The sequence below is a fragment of the Opisthorchis viverrini genome (genome assembly GCF_000715545.1).
Source record: "Opisthorchis viverrini unplaced genomic scaffold opera_v5_24, whole genome shotgun sequence".
Classification (NCBI taxonomy): Eukaryota; Metazoa; Platyhelminthes; class Trematoda; order Opisthorchiida; family Opisthorchiidae; genus Opisthorchis; species Opisthorchis viverrini.
Genome location: NW_008751680.1, coordinates 2,408,624 through 2,429,335, shown reverse-complemented (window position 1 = coordinate 2,429,335; position 20,712 = coordinate 2,408,624). Strand labels below are relative to the sequence as shown.

General features: G+C 44.3%; 1 protein-coding gene across 1 annotated transcript in view; it reads right to left on the bottom strand.

Annotated features, from left to right (window-relative positions):
* Positions 1-11,312, bottom strand: part of T265_02113 (hypothetical protein) — a gene marked incomplete at both ends in the record, with an annotated part of 60,219 nt that extends 48,907 nt beyond the window's left edge. The window contains 4 exons of the mRNA XM_009166272.1: positions 1,263-1,466; positions 1,503-1,654; positions 1,704-1,890; positions 11,265-11,312. Coding sequence (XP_009164536.1) covers positions 1,263-1,466; positions 1,503-1,654; positions 1,704-1,890; positions 11,265-11,312 — 591 coding nt within the window. The remainder of the gene's footprint in view (positions 1-1,262; positions 1,467-1,502; positions 1,655-1,703; positions 1,891-11,264) is intronic.
* Between the last annotated feature and the right edge of the window lie 9,400 nt (positions 11,313-20,712).

Here is a 20,712-nt window from a genome sequence, read left to right as displayed (position 1 = left end):
ATCAGTCTCTCTCTTATTGCGTAAAAACCTGCGTCTTTTGTGATGATTCAATATATCAAGAAGAGTATTTTTAAACTTGGGTAGGCGTATTGTATTTTGCAAACAACTAACGTATGGATACTTTTGAAACTGGATCTTTTCAGGGCATTGCACCTGTGGGAGGGTTTTCTCTAAGGAAAAGCCGTACACGTAGTGTTGATACTTTATAAGACGCCCTCATCCATGCAAACTCACTAAGAAAGAAACAATGGTGGTCGTTTGAGATTTTTTAATTATGAATGTGAGATTCTCTCCTGAGAAGAACCCCCCACCTAAGGAACAAGTTGGATGGAATTATTCTGCGGTCCAGCCGATCAGGAGACGCTCCACATTCATGGTCATAGGTGAAAATCCCTTTCCTAAGAATTTAACAGTCTCATCTGTGACGTTGGCCTTATTTTGTTTGTCAAGAGGTGCGAAACGAACAGAGTTCCATGCCCCTCACTATGTGGTAAATCTGCGGAAAGACAGTAGAGTGTTTCTAATGATAAATATTTTACAAAACTTTGTCCTGCTGGTGGATGCAGTGACTAAAAGCTTGTGGATTCCAAACTTATTGGACATGGTTAAAACAAAGAGTACATCACGAAGTCGTTGAGTAGAGGTGCATCCTTCCACGGTAAGATGACTGATCTAAGGAACTGCCACTTCCGGAAGGTAAGATAGGATGGAAGCCCGATCTGCACTCCAGTGGTCAGTAATTTCCTGAAAAACCTACGAAAAGTTCATCTGGTAGTTTTCTATGCATACAGTTGGGTAGTCGATTCACAAATATATATCATCTATAAAACGAGGTTTTCAAACTTTTGTCGTTGGGTTTGTTTCGGATCAGAAGTGCTACTGGGAAATAACTCTAAGTTTGAAACAGTCCAGGTGATTTCAGCTGAATTTTCTTATCAAGTGGTAAGCTAAGACCTTATTAACACCACACCGAGGATGCTCATACTAGACGCAACCTTGTAAGCCTCGGTTGACGGCCCAGCTGATGATCCACCTCCTAAATCGGAAGTGGGTGCAGCAAAACACGACAAAACCCGAACAATGGATCGTTTATCACGGAATACACATGGGCGGCTTTGTCAGTTCATTAGACGCTTTAAAGAAACGAATAGACAAGGAAGTAGTATTGAACAGCTCAAAACGATCCAGTTGGCATAGAAAACTGTGTGGGATCAGCTGTGTACATACATATACTAGTGAACCGACAGTGGTATGCGTCTTACCAAGTAATTTCCCGCATAGTCGTAGACAAGCACCTCCCCAGTGATGAGCCCGAACAGCAGCAGAGCGCTGTCCGGGGACCATTCGACCGCTAATAGATTTCCACAGGTGAGTTCTTTTCCCCAGATCCGGTTTCCATCCACCGAACCCACAATCACAGCACCGTCTTCGTACACAATGCATATTCGGTGTCCGTCTGTGTCCCACTATTCGGAAAGATTAAAACTCAGGTGTATTCATACCTTCATGCTACTGACAACCGATTTGTTCCGATTATTGATCATCTCTTCGTACCAGGCGCCTTTGTACAGCATCCAAACAATAATGAGTCCTTGTTGATCCGAGGTGGTAATCTTTTTGAATTTCTCATTCCACGTGATGACTTGAACATATCCTGTTATGTGATGCCATTGGAATTGTGATAAAAAGGATTATATTCTAACCTGTGTGCCCCTCAAGTGTTTGGTTCATCACCAAATTGGTCTGAGCTGCAAGTCCTTTGGATTTGGACTCACCCTGTACTTCAAGCTTCAAAACCTTCAGTAGACCATCCTCCCCACCGCAAGCAATATATCCGTGATCTTTGCTCCAGGAAATCGACTTCAACTTTTTCTCATTAGGGATTGAGATCTGGCAAATATGCGTTTGTTACAACCTAGCGTTCAGGATACCTTTTTGCTCAAATAGGCGAACATGCTGTCTGTTAACTCGGTTCACTTCACTAGTGTGGATTCGTTACTCCCGCAAAGTGAGCACAAAGTATCAAAGTTGAATACTCTCTGTTTTTTGACAAACGAAACCCTTATAGACAGCCGGAAAGCTAACTTGTGCAGCGGAACCAGGTGAAACAGTTGATGTTTCCGGAACCTGGCAAAGGAAAGTTTGAATGAAGAGTTAACTGAGGCCATCACTGCTTGTCTCAGCTTGTATATTGCGGCAACTGGCCTAGATATCCATAACTAAGGAACGGAATGTAATGAAAGACCTATGAAAGGTGAAAATTTCTCATTGAGTCTTTATTTTTGAAAGTATTCAAATAAGCAGGACAGAAGTTGGCAGTCAACTTGAATGTGCCCATGTGGGGATCGAACCCAGGCTTTCAAAATAATACTCCTTGATTTTCATTCATCAGACTGTCCAGGATAGATGAACAGAACAAAAGAGTCAACATAAGAACTAATGGAAATTATAGGTGCGATTAGCTAGACAAGATAAATGAAAACCTGGAAATAGATGTCTTGTTGAATGAGACTATATACAATATTGTGAGGTGTATACCAGCTTTGCTGGAGATGATCGCCTAACTGCACACTCATTAGGTGAACTGCGTCAACTTTTCCAGATCGGCTGCTCACAGCTGTTACATCTGAGGACCGTATTATTTGATGACCTCTGTCTTCAATTTTTGATCTAATCATTTATCTGAAAACTGTCCATTACGGAGATTAGCTGGTAAGTGTTGTTTAACGAGGGTTACCACTGCAAGTAAATTGATAATCGTCTGATGTACACAACCAGAATAAAATTAACTGTGTACGAAACAGTTGGAAATCTAGAGGATGACAAACTTAACGGATGCAAAAGTGATGTGAGTACTGGTCCACTGGTACCAGCGGTTTTATACAGTTTTCCGGCTAATTTCCCAAAAAATTTTAACCCCCATTTAGTTTTTTTATGGAGCGGCAAATCAGAGGACTAGTTTTAGTTAGTTGTAGGAGTTTAGGATTATAAACCCACTTCGATCTCTGTTAGGGGTTCTGCTGCTGTTCTAACGCAATTATTCTACTGGATCCACACCAAAGAGGAGGTGCATTAAACCAGAGTTTCGCCACCTGTGGTAGCTACCCACCAGTGCGTAACCACGACCGTGCCGGGATTTAAACAGCGAACATTTGAGTAAGCGTCTTATCCTTAATTCACAAGCACATGCTAGACGCACCTGAGTTACCATGCGACAAATTCTAAAAATCATTAAACTAGTCAAAATTTTCAAGCAGCTTCCGTGGCGCTGTCAGTCTGAAAGGTCCTGCCAAGCTTTTTAGGCGATTGGAAAACCCAGTTGGTTATTGGGTCATCATCGGGTAATCAGACAAACAAGTCACATCCTTAAGTTTGAACCTCTTTTCCTATTCAGGCGCAATATTTTTGGGGTTTCTAGTGTGATCTAGTGGAGTAATTGTGACATGTGTTTAGCACGTAAAATGCCACAGATCCATATTCCCCCGAGACCAGCGAACGAAACCTAAGTCCAGTAGTGTGAATTCACTGGATCATCTTTGCCAAGGTAAAACGAGGACGGTTAAATCAAGAGTTGGTGTAATTGCGAGGTCAGCCAATTGAGACACGCTTCATCAATACACTATGACGGGTTACCGGCCCACATCAGGCCCATAACAACCCCCGTCACCTTCGATCCACGCACACTGATGTTGACCCTTGCGAGGACATTTTCCTGTGCACGTGCAAATGTGGCAAAGAGCTGGGGACTTGCCAGCCCTACTGATTAAAGGTAAGCCACAAAGCGTTGGAATCAACTGTTGGTTCATCACAAGGCAGCATTATAAACGGATTTATGTCTCAGTCCTTTGTGAAAAAGCTTCCGTAATCCAGATCACCCACCTCACACTGTTCACGTCCTTGCGCGGGGTTGACAGAACTCTTGGAACAAGAATATGGGGAGAATGTGAACCTTAAACTGATAGTGGGCAGTTGCAGCTAATGCAGGCCTACCTACGTGAATGCACTGGTAAGAGATGGCTTCCGTAGAATGCGTCAGCTAGAAGTCTGGCAGAAGTGGCTTCCAGAATATAGGATAAAAAGTATATAGTTTAAGTTGGACAAGCTGTAAAACGATGACATGTGACAGATGTTGACAGACAGAATGGTGGGTCGATGGTTGTGTAAACGACAGGAATACAAGTTGAGGATCATTACTCCCAATTCCTGCTTCGTTTAGTTAACCGTAAAGTTTTTATAAGCAAGTGCTACCAATGATAACAAGAATGCTTGAGAGTGAGGAGCCGTCAACTCTGAAACGCGATAAGGGCGATGGCAAACAACCGGAAGCGAAAGATTAGTATCATTTGCACAGAGTTTGTGAAACACAACATTCTCAGGAGTGCTTCTGAGGCTTCCTGGGCGCTGTTTGTATAATTAACACGAATGCGCAAATTTAGTGGGACGCATAATGGAAAATATGTAATCGTTCGGCTGCGAAAGCCTTTCAATCCCCGGCTGCCATGCCACTCGAAGGAAGCAGGGGACTAAAATACTACTAGGTTTCATAGGCCTAGACAGTTAAAATCTCGGGGTCGGGTTTCAACCACGGACCTTTCGGTCTGTAAGTTATCGCCTCAACCACTGAGCTATCTCCGGCCCTCGGTAAACATTGTGTATTGCTAGAAAAAACATACAGAACAAACATTTAGCGACCATAGCAACCACTAGATGAATCACCTAATGAATCAGTTGCAAAAGCACGAACACATCACATCAGAGAATCGAAAAGAAACTCCTTATTTTGTGTTACAAAACAACGTTTGCCAGGAAATGTTTGATGAATAAGACACCCTGGCGAAAGTAGGTGGACAATTAGGTGCGCTGTGATGATGTCTGTCCGTATGGTGATGAAACGTTTGCAGTTCAGTTGCCAACGTCGTCAAACTTATCTACAGCCACCTGAATAGTAACCAATAAACGATATTCTTTATTGATTTCACACAATTATATTATACATTTGACGTACTGAAAGTTGTCACAGCAGACGTTTTGGAACGCCGAAAAGATACGAAGCTGGTAACAGTCAAATTCGCATCCCAAGATTTGTAGAGGGCAAAGCCTAACAAGAGTGTTGACTGTAAAAAAATTAACTATTTTTTGTGAAGCAAACGTCTTCTATCTGTACTAATCATAATGAGCTGATATGTAAATCTCAAGAATTTGGTACTATAAAATTACCGGTTTAAAACAACTACATTGCGGAGTGACTGAATATCGTGACAAGCTCCCTGTTTAGACGAAATCTCAGTCCGAGCAGTCAGTGCCTTATAGCTGCGAAAGTGCTAAATTTGGAGGGATTTAAATTACAATTTTGATTGTTTGAGGATCTAAATTGTTTTTCACGTTCATCGATCCACAGCACTTCGGGTAATCACGCTACTCTCCAGGTAATTTCCCAGTAGTTCCAATGAGATGCTTACCACTCAACGACATAAAATGTTTTACTGGCCTAACCTCGATAAATGTTGCGGACGTTTGTTCTTCATTGTTCCTGAGGGTAGGTAGGCATGTGGAATACCGTCTGTCTGCTAGACTTTCCTTTTTAATCATGGTCCCTTGTTCGTGTGATAAGTGCAGGCGGAAAAAAACAGTAGATCAAAATATTTTTCGTAGACAATGAACAGAGATAGTGAAATGGTCACGTAGCACCTACATTCTAGCTAGTAAAGACTCATTGGCTGGGGCCGCTGTTTGTATCATAGTCCATTCATTTCGGCAACTAGGCAGTTTTCTGGTCTCCTTACTTGCCTCATGGAGTATTTTTGCCTTTATTGCATGAGAATTATGTTGGCTATAATTCGTCACCGAAATGCGACTTCGGTACATTGAAATTCCGTGTCTGAAAAGTCTCCTGAGCATTTATGGCGAGAAAAGACAGCTTGATCCAGTCAGAAAAGTGTACAATTGCGCTCTAAGGTTTACCTGGACGAGCAAACTTAGATTTCATTTCATCCAAACCACTGGAGCAGCCTCTTATCCGACACTTGTTGTTCTCAATTTCGCGCAAACAGCTCAGAGTTATACGCATCACTCTATCATGGATATTTCAAGTCCTCGTCATTAGCTAGCCAGCCCGCTGGGGCTACCTTGTAGTTCCAATCTGTCTTCAGTGTATTTTATTTCTATACCTCAATTTAAATTATCCCTGAATATCAATGAATTTTGAGAATGAGCTGAAATAAACTGTACATAGAATGGATCTGAGAACCATCCGGTTTCCTATCCCACTAATGTTCCGTCTCAATAAAGAGGACGCAACGCTGCCTTGTACTTTTCATTTCGATTGTCAAACAGAAAATTATATCCACTTTTGCATTTGTCCATCTATAGCGAATAGTTAGGGTAACTGTAAAAATATGGTTTGAACTTGGTCAGAAGCCTTTATTGGGTCGCTAAACACTGTGCACTATCCTGCCACACTGCGTTGCTTTGAGGTGCGACAACCGACGGCAGAATCCTAACACAGAACCATCCTTCTATGAACCCACGTTTTACCAAATTATGTGAGTAATTTGCTCACGAAAACGCGTTCAGTGACGTTTTGGCACTCTCCTTCCTGAGTTTTGAAAACCATTGAGGTTAGACACATGAAACAATAGCTTATAACTTTTGGGAATTGGTTTGCTCATTTCAGTACCCATGACTTTGGAAGTATCTCTTGTTTTTTATTGTCCTGTTGTACATATTTGCCGGAGACCTTCAATTGGAGAGTGGGCCACCGAGCATAAGAAGTTGTAGTTTGTCCGGACTTGGTGCTTTATGGCTTTTGAGAGTTCGCGCTAACCGCTCTACTTCTATAGAACTGCGGTTCGTCTTACGTAAATAATTTTTCCTTTAAATCGTCCACAACTGGGTTACACCTATCCATCTTAAAGTTAATGCGCCTAATATTTAGCGCCGCAAAATGTTAAAAAACAGCCGTTCCTCGTCATTTAATAACGATTTTGCATTCACTAGCTCAAAAGTTTGCGAGAAGAGTGAGCTATGAAAATCAACTCTCCGTTGCTTTTCCGATCATCAACACCTGATTTCAAATGCATTTGAAAAATTGTCCTGGCAACATTGTTACGAAATGGATATCATAATAATGTACGTATGCAAACTATTTTGATTAAGATCCCTGTGTACATTTTCAGTAGCGCTAACGAGACTAGCTGGAACGCGGCCCCAGATCACCCTAAATTATGGATTAAATTTACAATATCAAAAAATTGCATTGCTCGTCGGTACGATGTAAGCACAAGTAAAGAATTTAAACACTGACCTCAAGGATAGTGCAATCAGCATGGTTGGTTCAATGGGTGTGCACGCTAAATGAATGTCAGACACTTGAGACCCCTGGTGTGAAGCCGTTTGGTGCGGCTCGATGTTCTGGGCAGAATGGCTGTAAGTATGGGCGACAGGACAAACTTACCTCGAAAGCGATGCTGATAAATTTTCCAGGTTGGTTTTACAGATAATCCCCAATAAATGTATTACTTCAGGCTAGATCGCAAACTGATGAAGCACATTATTCGAGCAAGAGAAGTGCGGAAAAGAAGGGTGAAGCGGTGAAATCAGCCGTAGTACAGGGAACGATAACCATGTCCCTCACAGACATTTTACGCAACAGGTGACCACGGAGCTCAAGCTTAACCAGCGCAGACTAACAAAACAGTTGAAAATTCTCCGGGCGTCCAGGAGAATAATCCTAAGCTGGCATTGCATAGAGCCCCCCATGCGCTTCCAGTAAAACGGGGATAGAAATTAGAGTGAGGTCTAAATTGTACGCTGGAATTTCGGCGGGCTGTACCTAACCTATATACTTCCAAAAGTCGCACCAGTTAAAACCAGAAATATTGACCATAGATATTTCAGGGTGGTTTAGACGTTCGCTTTATCAGCCTTTTTTAATAGTCATCCCTCGGTTGTTTCCCGAGGAAGGCGGCTAAGAAACCCTGACAACACTATCATTGGAGGAACAAACACGGGAGATAGCCTGCTGACTTCGGGCATTTTTCGAGGAAGCATCTTATTGCTGTTTTTTCTTTTGCTGTTCTAAATGCTCTCAAAGCTGGTATGTCGTTATTATGTGTTAAACAGCCGTATGGACTGAATTAAACCACATGGCACAACGTGGTTGCGTTCGACCAACTTGGGGATGAGTGCGATAGTGGAAAATTCGGGATGTCGAAACCGGACGCAAGGGCGGAGATAAATTCAAAGGCGAAAGTAGAATGCGCGGATGATCGAGAGAGAGAGAGGAAGGGACGAAAGACGCATGACTGTTTTCTATGTACAGAGTAGGTGACATCCGGCGGGCCGTGGACCCGGTGGCCTGAAGTTTAAATAAGTCAGTTTTTGCTGGCGTGGGATACAGTAGGGTCCGGGTGTTGGTCCGTTTTTTCGAAGCCTAGGGTGGAGGGCCTTGTCAGTCTTGATCGCTTCAAAAACCTGCTTTTTGCTACGCAGACGCCACCGTCCGACGATATAGCAGAACACAGATAGAGAGAACTTAGCTAGATGGGAGACTAGTTTGAGCTGCCCGGTGTGCACTTGGGTGGAGATCTCAGCATCCACTTAAGTAGTGATCCTGGCGGCTGACGCACACTTGGTTTGGAAAGACATGTAGAAGCCCCTTTCAGCTTCGAAGTTGTATCATTTATGTTGTGGTCTTGAGTTATGTACCACATATACCGCGTTAACCTATTTTCTGTTCTTCCGTGCTCATCACCATCGGAAAAAGTTATTTAAAGACAAGTGAAAATTTAAAGGGCTCACACATTATACAGAGGTACGCTTGCAGCATCCGGTCCAAGGATTCAGAAGATCAGCTGGACTCGCCCGTTCCCCAGACTGGGCATAGAGAAATATCATTTTTGCCAATGGACCGCTCGTGTTAAACATCTGTTTCCGCGTTGAAATCGTCTATCTGAAACGAGAGGGAACCTCACTGCTTGCAGAATATCCAGGATGTGGCATTCCATGAGGTGTTGACGGAATATTTCTACTCGATTTTTGTCGGCTGCCCAAATAGACAAGCTGTTTTCCACTAGGAGGGAAGCATTTGGTACACCAATCCAAAAATCCGGTGACTGCCTTTCAACCGTCGGCCACAGGACTATTAGACTCACTTACATACCGTGCAAGTTGATGAAAATCATTCTAAATCAACCCTTATTTGCTCACCTACCTGACAACAACTTGATATCTGGAGTAAATCAGGATTCTCCCAAAAACACTCTTGCGTGGCGAACATGCTCGTATATGTGGACAGTTCAACCCAGGCCACAGACAACAAATTCATAAGGGATGTCATATTTTTGGATTTCTTGAATGGATCAAATGAAGTCCTACACGTTCCTAAACCGCTTCGTAAACTCGATTCTCAGGTGATTTAGGGAGATTAAAGCTTCCATATCATGTATGACATTATCTGTGAAAGTTGGCTCGTCTCAAACTCTTCTGCGCCTGCCATCAGTAGAGTTTCCTAGGGCCCTATTTTGAGCACACCTGCTCCCGATCTACGCAAACTGCCTGCCAGTTGCCTTCTCAAACATGTGCCTGCTTGTCAAAGACAACCGGAAATCTCGAGGTTTCAACGTCAGGAACGTCCAAATATATTTTGACGCCACAAGGCAGTGGTCCCTGGAATGGCACTTCCTGAGAATGATAAGAAGTGCATGCGTATGTGGCTCTGAGAAGACTCAGCAAAAGTCATTACCGTACATGGTGAGAATGGGCCAGGGGACATTGGGAATGAATTAGGTATATGACTTTCGTCGAACGTGTCCTTGTCTTCCCACCGTGAAAAAATCGGCTGAAAAGGCACTCATCATCCTACGGAGGACTCAACGCACCTTACCCTGTATGACACGCATGAAGGCCTAATGGGGCCCAGCCAAAATATCTTCTTGAATAGGGCAACCAATTTGTCTACTCAGGACAAAAGAAGGCCACGCCCTTAGCGAGCACTCCCTCGGTTTCCTTCAAATATGGTGGCTTGCTTCAATCTGTGAACTGCGAAGCGCCTGTCACGGTCTTTCCACTATTTGCATTTGAGTGTCGTCACCACCGATGGAACCTAATATCTACCTATACCCTGCCTGAACAAGGTTTGAGTGAAAGTTGCCTTTTACACCGTTGATCCAGACAGTACACTGAGAGGATATGGTGTAATATCCACGTTCAGTCCACACGCTTTCATCGGACAATCTTTATCATTTCAGGTCATCGGTAGGCGGAAAGGTCTTTCTCTGATGGTTGCTCACGCAGCATCTAGAACATTCATGCAAATCACTGAACTGGCAAGATTACTTTCAAGAGCTGAAAGCCGAGAAAGCGGTGTCGCATAATTTTTCACTTGTGCTTTTCAGGAGAGAAGAAGCCTCTGAACAACAAGGGCGAACCCAATCTGTGGAGCTATAGCTTTGTTTGCTATAGAAACATGTGAGTGACCTTGACGCGCGGTTAAAACCCTTTACAGAGCTGTGCGACACCTCCCAATTTCGCAGCTATGTTGGACTTGGTGATGCTTCGTCTTTCTCATGGGTTATTCACTCGTTCCTCCTCACTTTATTTTTGGCTAATCCAGACAGGTGCACGCGATGCGAATTTCGACCCAGGTTCCGTTTTTGCCATGACAGAGGAGAGATATTTTGCTACTTAATTCATGGCAGATTACACAGTAAAACAGAAGGAAATTGCGAGACGAACACTTATTGACTGTGTAAAATCCATCTGATGATCCGTGCCATGTTAGCCTGAAAATCTGAGTCAACGGGTTTTTACGCACATACACGTGCAGGTTGATTAGCCCTAATTAATGAGACATCTTAAATGGGTAACTATTACTACAACGTTTCGCTTGTTCATTTTGGTGATCTTTGATGAGTTCATGAAAGGCCCCGTAGGATTTTAATAACAAATATAACCTTACTTTGGAATATATGCACTGCAACAGCGTTTTTAAGTGTTTCTTCCAGTTGCACCAGCGGTACACGCATGTGGTGCGAGTGTTGTTGGCACAAATCGGTGATACCTAAAACGCTATCCAATGACTTTGCGTAACCATACAGTCACAAGTGAGGTATTTATCGTGCAGGTCCAATTTGTATGAGACAAACCAACAAGAACTTGTTTACGAGGTTGTGGTGACGGCATCAGCCTTGCGTTCAAGTTTTCGAGGATACAGACGTCTATATGTTTTGCCAGTGTGTTCAATTGTGTATGAAGTAGTAGCTTACATCGGAGGCAGAAAATTTTGGGCCCTTCTTCCCCGCCTTGGATTCCATCTTGGACTGTGAGGTCTCATCTGGATAAGGCAATCTTTACCCGACGTTTGTTTGATAGTAGCTACTTAGCCCAAACCCGGCCATTTTGTTTTATAAATTTTACGAATTTTTAGGTTTTCCTAGGCCACAGATTAAGCCATTTTTTAGCTGGCTAAATCATTCATCTAGATAACATCTTTTAAACCCAGAAGATATCCGAAAATCCTGATACTGACTTGCATCGTGGATATGGATGTCATATAGGACGCAGCAAGGATACTTTAGCGTGTCACAAGAATTGTACCCACTTTTCCGCTTAACAATGAGCTGCTTTACAGGGCCCGTTTTGACCACCGGTGTACGGTATGCACGACCCTTATCCGCTCACATACACACGGCAAACCTACAAAATTCCTGGTTTGCCGTTCTCAGTGTCCTTATTCATCCCAGCTACTGTCCTATCCTCAGCGTCAGCTCAAATAAAATAGCCTTCCGATCCAGTGTCTTAGAAACCCCCACCCCTGCTTTACGCCAACTTACCTTCAGTCATCGATCTGACAGATTCAATATCCATCCTAATGGAACGCATATCTGTAATGGAAGATGGCTTTTACACCCTTCCGATAAACAGACACCACGGGAACGCATAAACTATCCAACCAACCGACCAAGATACTTGTATGTACTCAAATTAGCTCATCAGATAGGCGGCCAAATTCCGCATCCGCAACACCTTCCACTCCCCGGAAAAATCTTTGACTACTACTTGGAAACTCCTTGCCACCCTATTTCCTCTCCACTGCGATATTAAAGCGGCTCATATCACTTCTTCAGTAAAGACGCTTTAGCCACACGTTTACTACTTGACCCCTCTTCACCCACAGAGCTCTTATTAGGTGTCGAACGACTCTCAGATGTCATTATCCTAGTTTTGAATCGGAAGTCTCTGAAGGCCATCTACTCCCTTTGAAGCTATTATCACCAATAATATGAGACATTCACACCTGTTCGTACTTTAACCGTGTAGACACCCTCTCTGATAACCTTTCCTGATGACAAATAACCTTGATCCGATATTACACTCATTACCTGGTAGTAAGCATTCATTATGATTTTAGGAGGACCTACCTGTCTACCGGTCATATGAAACGCTCTGTCAGTCTCCAACTCCGCTCAAGCTCCTATACTTCCAGAGGAGTCCGCTTCACCAAGATGACATCAACACCCCTCCATATCTTGTGCTCGGAGAGGCTAACACTCACTAGCCATTTTATAATCTTTATAGGTAAGGATAACCACACTGTACTCTTATGGAATCTCTGATACTGGCAGCGCATCCATATGTAATACCATCTGGGAGACCATTTTGGCACGAGAAATCGCTAGAACCCTGTCAACTGGATGGCCTGCAACCACCTACAAACTTGATAAACTTGAGCAAGAACTGCCACTACGGTCCCACGAATCATTACATCGCGAGTCATTACATCTCCACTTTTATTCACTGTCCAACTGGACAAACAAGTACGCAGATCTTTTCCGTAGATTACTTAATCGAAAACAGAGCATTTCCAATGGAAGATACTATGAAACCGTTCACCTTAACTCTAGCAGTTCCTTCGGCTTGAGCAGTAATCATCCCAAGGTCTCCAAAAAAATGCGTGCCCTTACTCCCATAGCAGCCGCTAGTTTCTTCATCCTTTACCTCCGGAACTCTTTTGATTACGTGGAAAGCAACCACTGTCCTTCTTATTTACATAGAAGGATAACGTCACTACTCATCCAAATATCGCCCTATTGGCTTTACGTGTATCCCTTGCAAGCTTGTGGAAAAGTCATGGAGATGTCTTTCCCCATATTCCCCTATCTGACAGTCTCTTCCACCCAACTTCGCCCGGCTTTTGTTTCCTTACGTTCTACCCTCTTTGACTTAACGCATTTTCTGACGTTAAAATGTCAGGATGACAACATCCCTATTGGTCACATTTTTGAGCTCCTTCGTATGAGACAAAAACCTCATACGATGTTCATACGATGTTCATCTGTTCTGAAGGGACTTGACGTAGTCGTAGTGCGACCTCAGCAATGCACCATTCGCGAGTCCCTTCTACAAGGTTGGTTAATGAATAAAGGCCCGATAAACACCTGGCCCTCCAGATTGGGGTTGGGACAGGTGTAGCTACTCACGTAATATTGAGCCATCCATGGCTGTCTTGCGGTCAAGCTTTTTAGTAAAAAGATTTGGTTGAGGACCCTAATCGTCCCCCTGTCCATGTTTGAGTCCCTCGATTGTATCTCAGCCCAAATGTAATCATAAACATTGTTGGAGAGAGTTGGGGATTCGCTAACATTCATCTCGCCGGCTCATTCTTATTTATCCACCAACCATTTCGTTCGTCCTTGTGCTATTCTTCAACGGGGCAGTAAGGCTCTTCTGTATGCTTACGGCCTGAATATATGGTCTGGCGGTTCATCTGTTCCACAAGACGTCATTCAGTTGCGTCCAACTCCATATGAAACCTGCTCTCACACTTACATTTCACCTATCAAAACTATCACCTATCCCAAACGTTAGTTACCGCAAGGATCTAGGGGTCTTGATGACCTTATGGATAGCACTGTGCTCGTTTGAAAGAGTCCACTCTTTTTGGGGCACTTTTCCCAATTAACACGTGCATATTTTGACCGTGCTTTATTCCACGTTAACACGTCCATTACAAGAATATTATAGTACTGTCTGGCTTCCAAGACTGAGATGCAGTGAAGAATTCTTAAAGACATTCAGCACAAAGCCAGAGAAAGCGTTTCTTCCCCTCGTAGTCGCAACTACTCATCCATGACTGTCGCTCAAATGTCCGTGACAAAAAGTTACTTCGAGATCGTTTGACCTTAAAACCGGACCGCATTGAAGAAGGACGCTGCCGCCAACAGAACATTCTTCATAATAAAACAAACACCCTCTTGCATAATTCTGGAGGTTTTCGGGCTGTCGTTTGCGTCCTGCGAAACTACCCTTTAGTATTGCCTAACGGCTATCTATCCTATCACAAAATATGGATGGGACCTAGTGGAGGAGGTTCAAAGACGTGGATCAAAATCTGTTTTCGCGTTGCTGGACCGCTGTGTTTCTGGAACGTGAACCTATTTTTCCTGGGCTGTCGACGTCGTCGTGGAGTTTGGATATACATTTGACGCAGTTCAGGGAGAGTGCTAGGGTTGAGCTGCAGTAGTGTTTCAGTTCAACGTGGATAGTTAAGTATTCAGTCGCAGCTGAGGGCCTCAAACCGATGGACTTTTGGGATCTGTTCCAATGTCATTTTGTCCACCTGGGTAGTGAATTACTGGAACGGTCTACCCGAGCCCGTTGTCATTGCGCAGTCAGAGAAGTGATTCGAACATATTTTGAGATGCCATCATTTGAGCGCTCTGGAATGACGCTCTTTTTGGTACAGCTCTATCGGTCCCTTGTGGGTGTATCTTTTTGCAAAAACACGCATTGTCCCTGAGAAGAACTGAACGCAAAGAATCTGACGAAGAATATTTCTTCTGCTTTCCACAATGCATTGATACCGATGAATCCACGGGTTTTATTTTGGAAAGAAGGCGGTAGATACAGACTTAGAGGCAGTGAGGGAGGACGCCATTCATCTCGTTTAAGAGTTCTTTCCGGACTGTAAGAACTACGGAGGGGAAGAAGGTTCTCGTAGGTCGAATTGTGTATTTGTTCAGGAATAGTTTGGAAAATTCACTTAGTGGGTTGTTGTGAGAAAGGATGAACGATGTTTCTGAACCCGGGAGTAAAACAGATCCAATACCCGTTTTGGTATGTCACAAGAAACACTTAGGCACAAGGGTCGTTCGGCGTAACGAAACCTTCAGAGCATAGCAAAAGTTTTTGGTAACTTTACGCCCTAATTTTGCGAGTCTGTGCAAATCGCCAGACATGAAAGCCGCACAAGTCTGCAGTATTCTAAATAATAAATAATCATTCGGCTGTAACGTTCTCTCGATCCGTAGCTGCCATGCAACCTGAAGGAAGAACGAGGGCTGGGATAATGCCAGGCTGCCCAAGCCTAGACAGGGGAAGTGGAGAGGCAGAGGTCGGATCCGAACCATGAACCTTCCGGTCAGTAAATTTGCGCTCTAACCAATTGAGCCATCTCTTCAATATTCTAGCCAGGGGTGAATAAGTCTGGAATAAAGCATGATCAGTTTCTGCTCATCATCATTGGGTAATTTCTACAGAAGGGTTTGACCAGTCTGACAGCTCTCTTTGAGGCTCGAAGGATCGCCGAAGCGGAAAAATTAGAGTTAAACGAAGCCCAAATTCATTCCCTTCGGAAGCCGCGTGAATAGAGACGGTCTCGTCTTGTACGAGCGAGGGGGAATGAGAGCCACGTTTTGAGTGTTTGTATATAGTTGTTTTTACTGGAGTTCATGGGGAAGAAATCGGTTGTAGCCAGTCTACCGCAGACGTGGGTAGCCTACTGAAAACTACGCATTCTTAGGTCATGAGTGTCACAGTGGTGATGATGATGATGATTTAGGCTGAGATAGACTTTTACTTCCCTATTGCAGTGAGTCCTAGGTTAACCGCCTGCGGATGCGACCAGAGAACTTTTGCCCATCTCCGAGAGGTGAGGGGGAGTTTAGGTTGTTACGAAACTTTTAAGTGCGCCGAAAATGTGGGACACTATTTCTTTTCCCAGGTCATTTGGGAAGAGGCACTTCAGGACTGATCAGTTGACTGATCTTAAGTAGTTCCTGGAGTTGGCGCAGTCACCACAGCGTGATGGTTGAGAGAACCGGGTGCTAGTAGCTCAGAGGAGATGCCGTGGTTAATATTACCCATTGCGGAAAGATAGCAATCTTATCTACCTCACTGCGTTCGCTCGGGAAGATGTGGTTCAGGGTTGATGGCAGTTGGTGAGCCTGGGAACTCGTTTGATGGAGGGAGTGTCGATGTCGTCCTAGACATGTGGCTGTATCCAAGCGAATAGGAACAAAGCCGAAGTGCCGGACTGGAAGATTGTCCAAACTGACTCATGGGTGGTTGAAATTCCTCATTCTTAGAATATAGAAATGGGTGCTGATTGAAACACATTGGTCTCGAAAACGCCCTTTCGTCCAGTGAAGGTGGACAGCGCTAGGTGAATTTGACACATGACTGATCTTGTCCTTTGAGTCGTGTGGTAAGCCGGAGGAAATAACAAAAGTTTGGGTGGCAGACGATCTTGGGTATTGCAGGCGGGAAAATGATGATGATGACTTAAGACAGAAACATGGTGTCGGCTGAAAAGATGCATATGCTACTACTCCGACCACGGGGGACTCGAAACAAGGGGTTATGGATCTCCACAGGTGTATCTAGATGTCGTTGGCTCCCGAGGTAAGCCACATTCTGGAGTAAGACATAAAATGTGGGGAATATGGGTATTTGATGCACTGGTGAGAGACATTAGCGCAGTTGGCGCAAGCACATTTCAGGATAACTTTGTCGGTGAACCTCAAGAAGTTGGGGAATATTGCGGCTTTTCTACATTGTAGGCTTGGTCAAGCCTACCTGGGGGTGCGAAATGTGGGCTGATTGGTTAGGGCGACCTCCATGCCAACCTCCATCGGGGGGATCCACTGCGTGAAAGTAGCTATTCCGTTCGACAAGTTGGCGATAGATGTCTTGCTAGACTCGATGATGGTCACCATTTGGATGGAAGGACGTGAGTTGGAAGATGCCTGGTTAAGAGCTTGGGTCCAGGTTCTAGCTATGAGAATTGGGACATAGAGGGAGGCTGAAGGCTTTGGTCCAAGGGGATGTGAGCTATGTGTCCGTGGATGGCCTTTGTGATGCTGATCATACACCGGTAGCCACTGGATGGTTCTGGGGATTCGGTGTATTGCTCTACCTACCAGCCGGCACAATTCTGGCCTTGCGAACAAGATCAGTCGTCGCACCGCAAACACTTGGTTATGTGGTAGTGACGAATACGCCGGCAGCAGTTGTCGGGACTAGTGCTCACTTTCTTTGAAGAGGTAAAGACAGATCCGCTGGCAACTAGGCACCTAGAGGCCGTTAAGATGAGGATGAAGCGGTAGGGATCTCTGAAAATTGGAAAGGAAGAAACCTAGGCACTTTGGTTTCCCTGGTCTCAACAAGACCCGGTCATTAGGAAGTTCCAGAATAGATTATTGTGTACGATCTGTCGAACCTGACTGAACATACCTGAATACCGTCGAACCCGGTTGTGGTATCAGGAAGGATTCCTTCGTCCAGCTGACCACCGCCAACCTATACACTCAGTGACTGTCTCTGATTCTTTCTGTATAATGCGTGAGTTCGTCAATACACCGGCTGAAACAGGAGTGAGATGATGAACTTAGAGACGCATCAGACCTCAGATGGTCGCTATCACGAAGGTCAGATTCCTGAAAACAACCCAGAACGCTCGGAACCTACTGAAACCATAAAACGCCACCGAAATCTCAATAGAAAGGCCGGCAATCACCCAGGTCAATCAAGCATTCAGTCAATTCAGCAACAGCCTGGATCGATGAAAGCGATATTCAAATAACGTGAGGTTCCTTGTAAGTGTTGCGCTTGCACGCGGTTGGTTGTTCGCAATAAACCTGTTGTGTTACTTATCGGTAAGTCTTTCCGGCGGGAACATCAGTCAGATGTAACAGTCGCATCCTCCTCTACATGTCCAGACGATTGAAGCATGTTACCGTAACTACCATGAAACATTTGATTCGCTCAGTCATCGGTTTCTGGGCGCCAACCTAGGAGAGTATGAAATCAGTGACCTGATCCAATTATTCATGAAGTTTTTTTGCAACGAAACTCTCAGGTCTCGTGTGTAGATGTTCTACTACGCACGGCTACAGAAGGCAGTGGATTTCAGAAACGGTTAGTATCGCGACTCCTGTTGCTTTCTCTCGGCATCAATGGTCAACATCGTCGAAGTAGAAATGAATCTTTTCTCTTTGCCCATTATGGTATTTGGCACCCAAAGTAACTAGAAAGAGCTGCAGCATGATCTCGCCGAGGCGTACGGCCGGAGGAGATCGTGGGACATCAATATCAATGGTAAGAAATGTGCGAAGGTTGTCTTAGCTATGAAGTACGCGGGCAGTACTCGTGGACAGTGGTAGACAATTAGCAGCTGTAGCAACAATTGAAGCTAGTGATTCAGAATCTGTTATATCTTAATATGTGGACGTAAAGACTTACTTCCATGTAGCAGCAAACCATGTACGTGTGAGTACTTTGCGCTCAAACCTCAGTTATCTACGTTCCCACACACCCCTTTTGATCACTCCACTCCGGATTCCGTTATTCCAGACGATTCCCTTTATATAGTCGAGACATCATCGTTACATGATGTCGATAGCTGGAGTCGGGTGTGATCAACAATTTCGGAATGATGTGATCACGAGACGAACTTTATGAAGCAGGCGGTACTTCACTCAAAAAACGTATCTGGAAGTTCAATGTAAGACAACTGGGCCATGTGTTGCGCATGTCCCTCCCAAACCCCCTCCCACCACACAAGCAAACGTCACTGATGATGTCGAGTCACCGCCAGCCAAGACGAGCGCTGTCTTCTGCGCCTACTGTAGAGGGATGGAAACCTAGAGGTGGGTAGGATTTTTTATGGCTGGAAATGATGAAAAATGTCACGGAACGTCTGGATACTGTTGATGATGGTCACCTTCAAGGAGAGGGTCCACGTGACTGTCCTTGTGTTTGGCTGTGGACACTGAACGACATGGTAGCTAACCTGTATTAGGGACTTTTCATGCTATCTATTTCCATCTAGATTGTCTGATTGAGTGTTGATGGCGGGGGCACCTCGGGTGTTCGTGGTTGGATGTTAGGTCCCCTCCCTCATCCATTCGCTCTATTTTCCAAGACAAGGTTATATTGGAATAAATCGACATTGGACAGCGAAGCACCAGTGTTCTCCTCTGGTGTTGCTTCACATGATGATAGTGGCTATGGTGATTTCTCTTTTCGTATGTCCAAGGGTTTTGATATTGTGTGCTGAAGTTTCGCCCACAACTACGTCGAACTGTTTTTGCTTTGACGTGGGAAGAGGACAACTTCCCCACTGTTAATTTTGTCACACCGGAGCCTACTAAAAACATCGTGGATGACTTCCAACGTCAGACTCAACACTCGTTATTTAAGTCAATGAGAATGAATTTGAGCCTGCTATTTAACTCCTTATTGGTTGCTAGTCTTCCCAAAATCCGTATGCGACGTCTTGTCGGCATGACAGATCGTGAGTATATACACTCTTGTAACTCATGAATAATCCAAGAGGGAGGGTGGTTGATGGCGTCGTCAGTGGTGTCATTGTCAGGGTGGCTATTGAATTAGTAACGGTCGGTAAACTTTCTGGAAATCTTGTGAGGAAGCTACATCTTTAATTAGTCGATATCGAGGCTGTGCTCAGTGATTAGAGCGCGAATCTACTGACCGGAAAGTCCGTTGTTTGAACCTGACTTCTGCCTCTTGACTCCCCCTGCTTGGCAGTATTCCAGCCCTCATGCTTCCTTCTGGTGGCATGGCAGCTAGGCACCAAAAGGGTTCTACGTCTGAATGATTTTTTTTGTGCCAATTCGTCACTGAGTTCGATCACAAACGAGTTCGTCACAAACGAGGTTCTAGTTGCCTCAGCATTTGAGGCGCGAAGCTAGAGTTAGAATGGTCCGAGTTTCGAACTCGGTACCGGTTTTTCCCTTACTGCAGTAATTACTTGGATAGCCTGGAAGTATTTCAACTCTCGTACCTTCGAGTTTTATGGCAGCTTTGCATTGTAGCAAACAGTACTCTGGTAGTGTTCTGGCTACTGTACAACAGCAACAAACATCGCATAATTACACCGCTATGCGTATCTGGCACCAGTGTTCGCCAACCGATACCGAACCGATTGGTTTGGACCGTCCTGCGAGTTAGCTTTGAACGGTCGATTCTTAATCACTGTTTCACTGCTTGGAGGCCTATTTTCATCAACGGATATGTCTGTGAACTCGTCGGTATGATCCACCCTATGGGACTTTTCTGTGCTCGGCACGATATGGCTACCAATCAGTGTTACTCATCCTATACCCAGATTATCTGAGGCGACATTCAGAAGGGCGGATGTAACTAATACTTGTAGCTAGCTAGCCAGTACATGAATTTTTTTTCTTCTGTTCTGCCATTTTCATTACATAGGTTCGCCCTTATAAATACTCGCAGTTTAAGCAGTGCCGGTATCCCACAAAAAACCTCATTCATTCCGACCACTTTGTCGTTTGTCTGCTCGGCTATCTGTTTCCATTGACACTCGAAAGAGAACAACCCAGTTTCTCTCTGAAGCGTTTCTGCGTTTCACGTTATCACTGCACTGTATCTTTATTCCGATTTCACATTTTA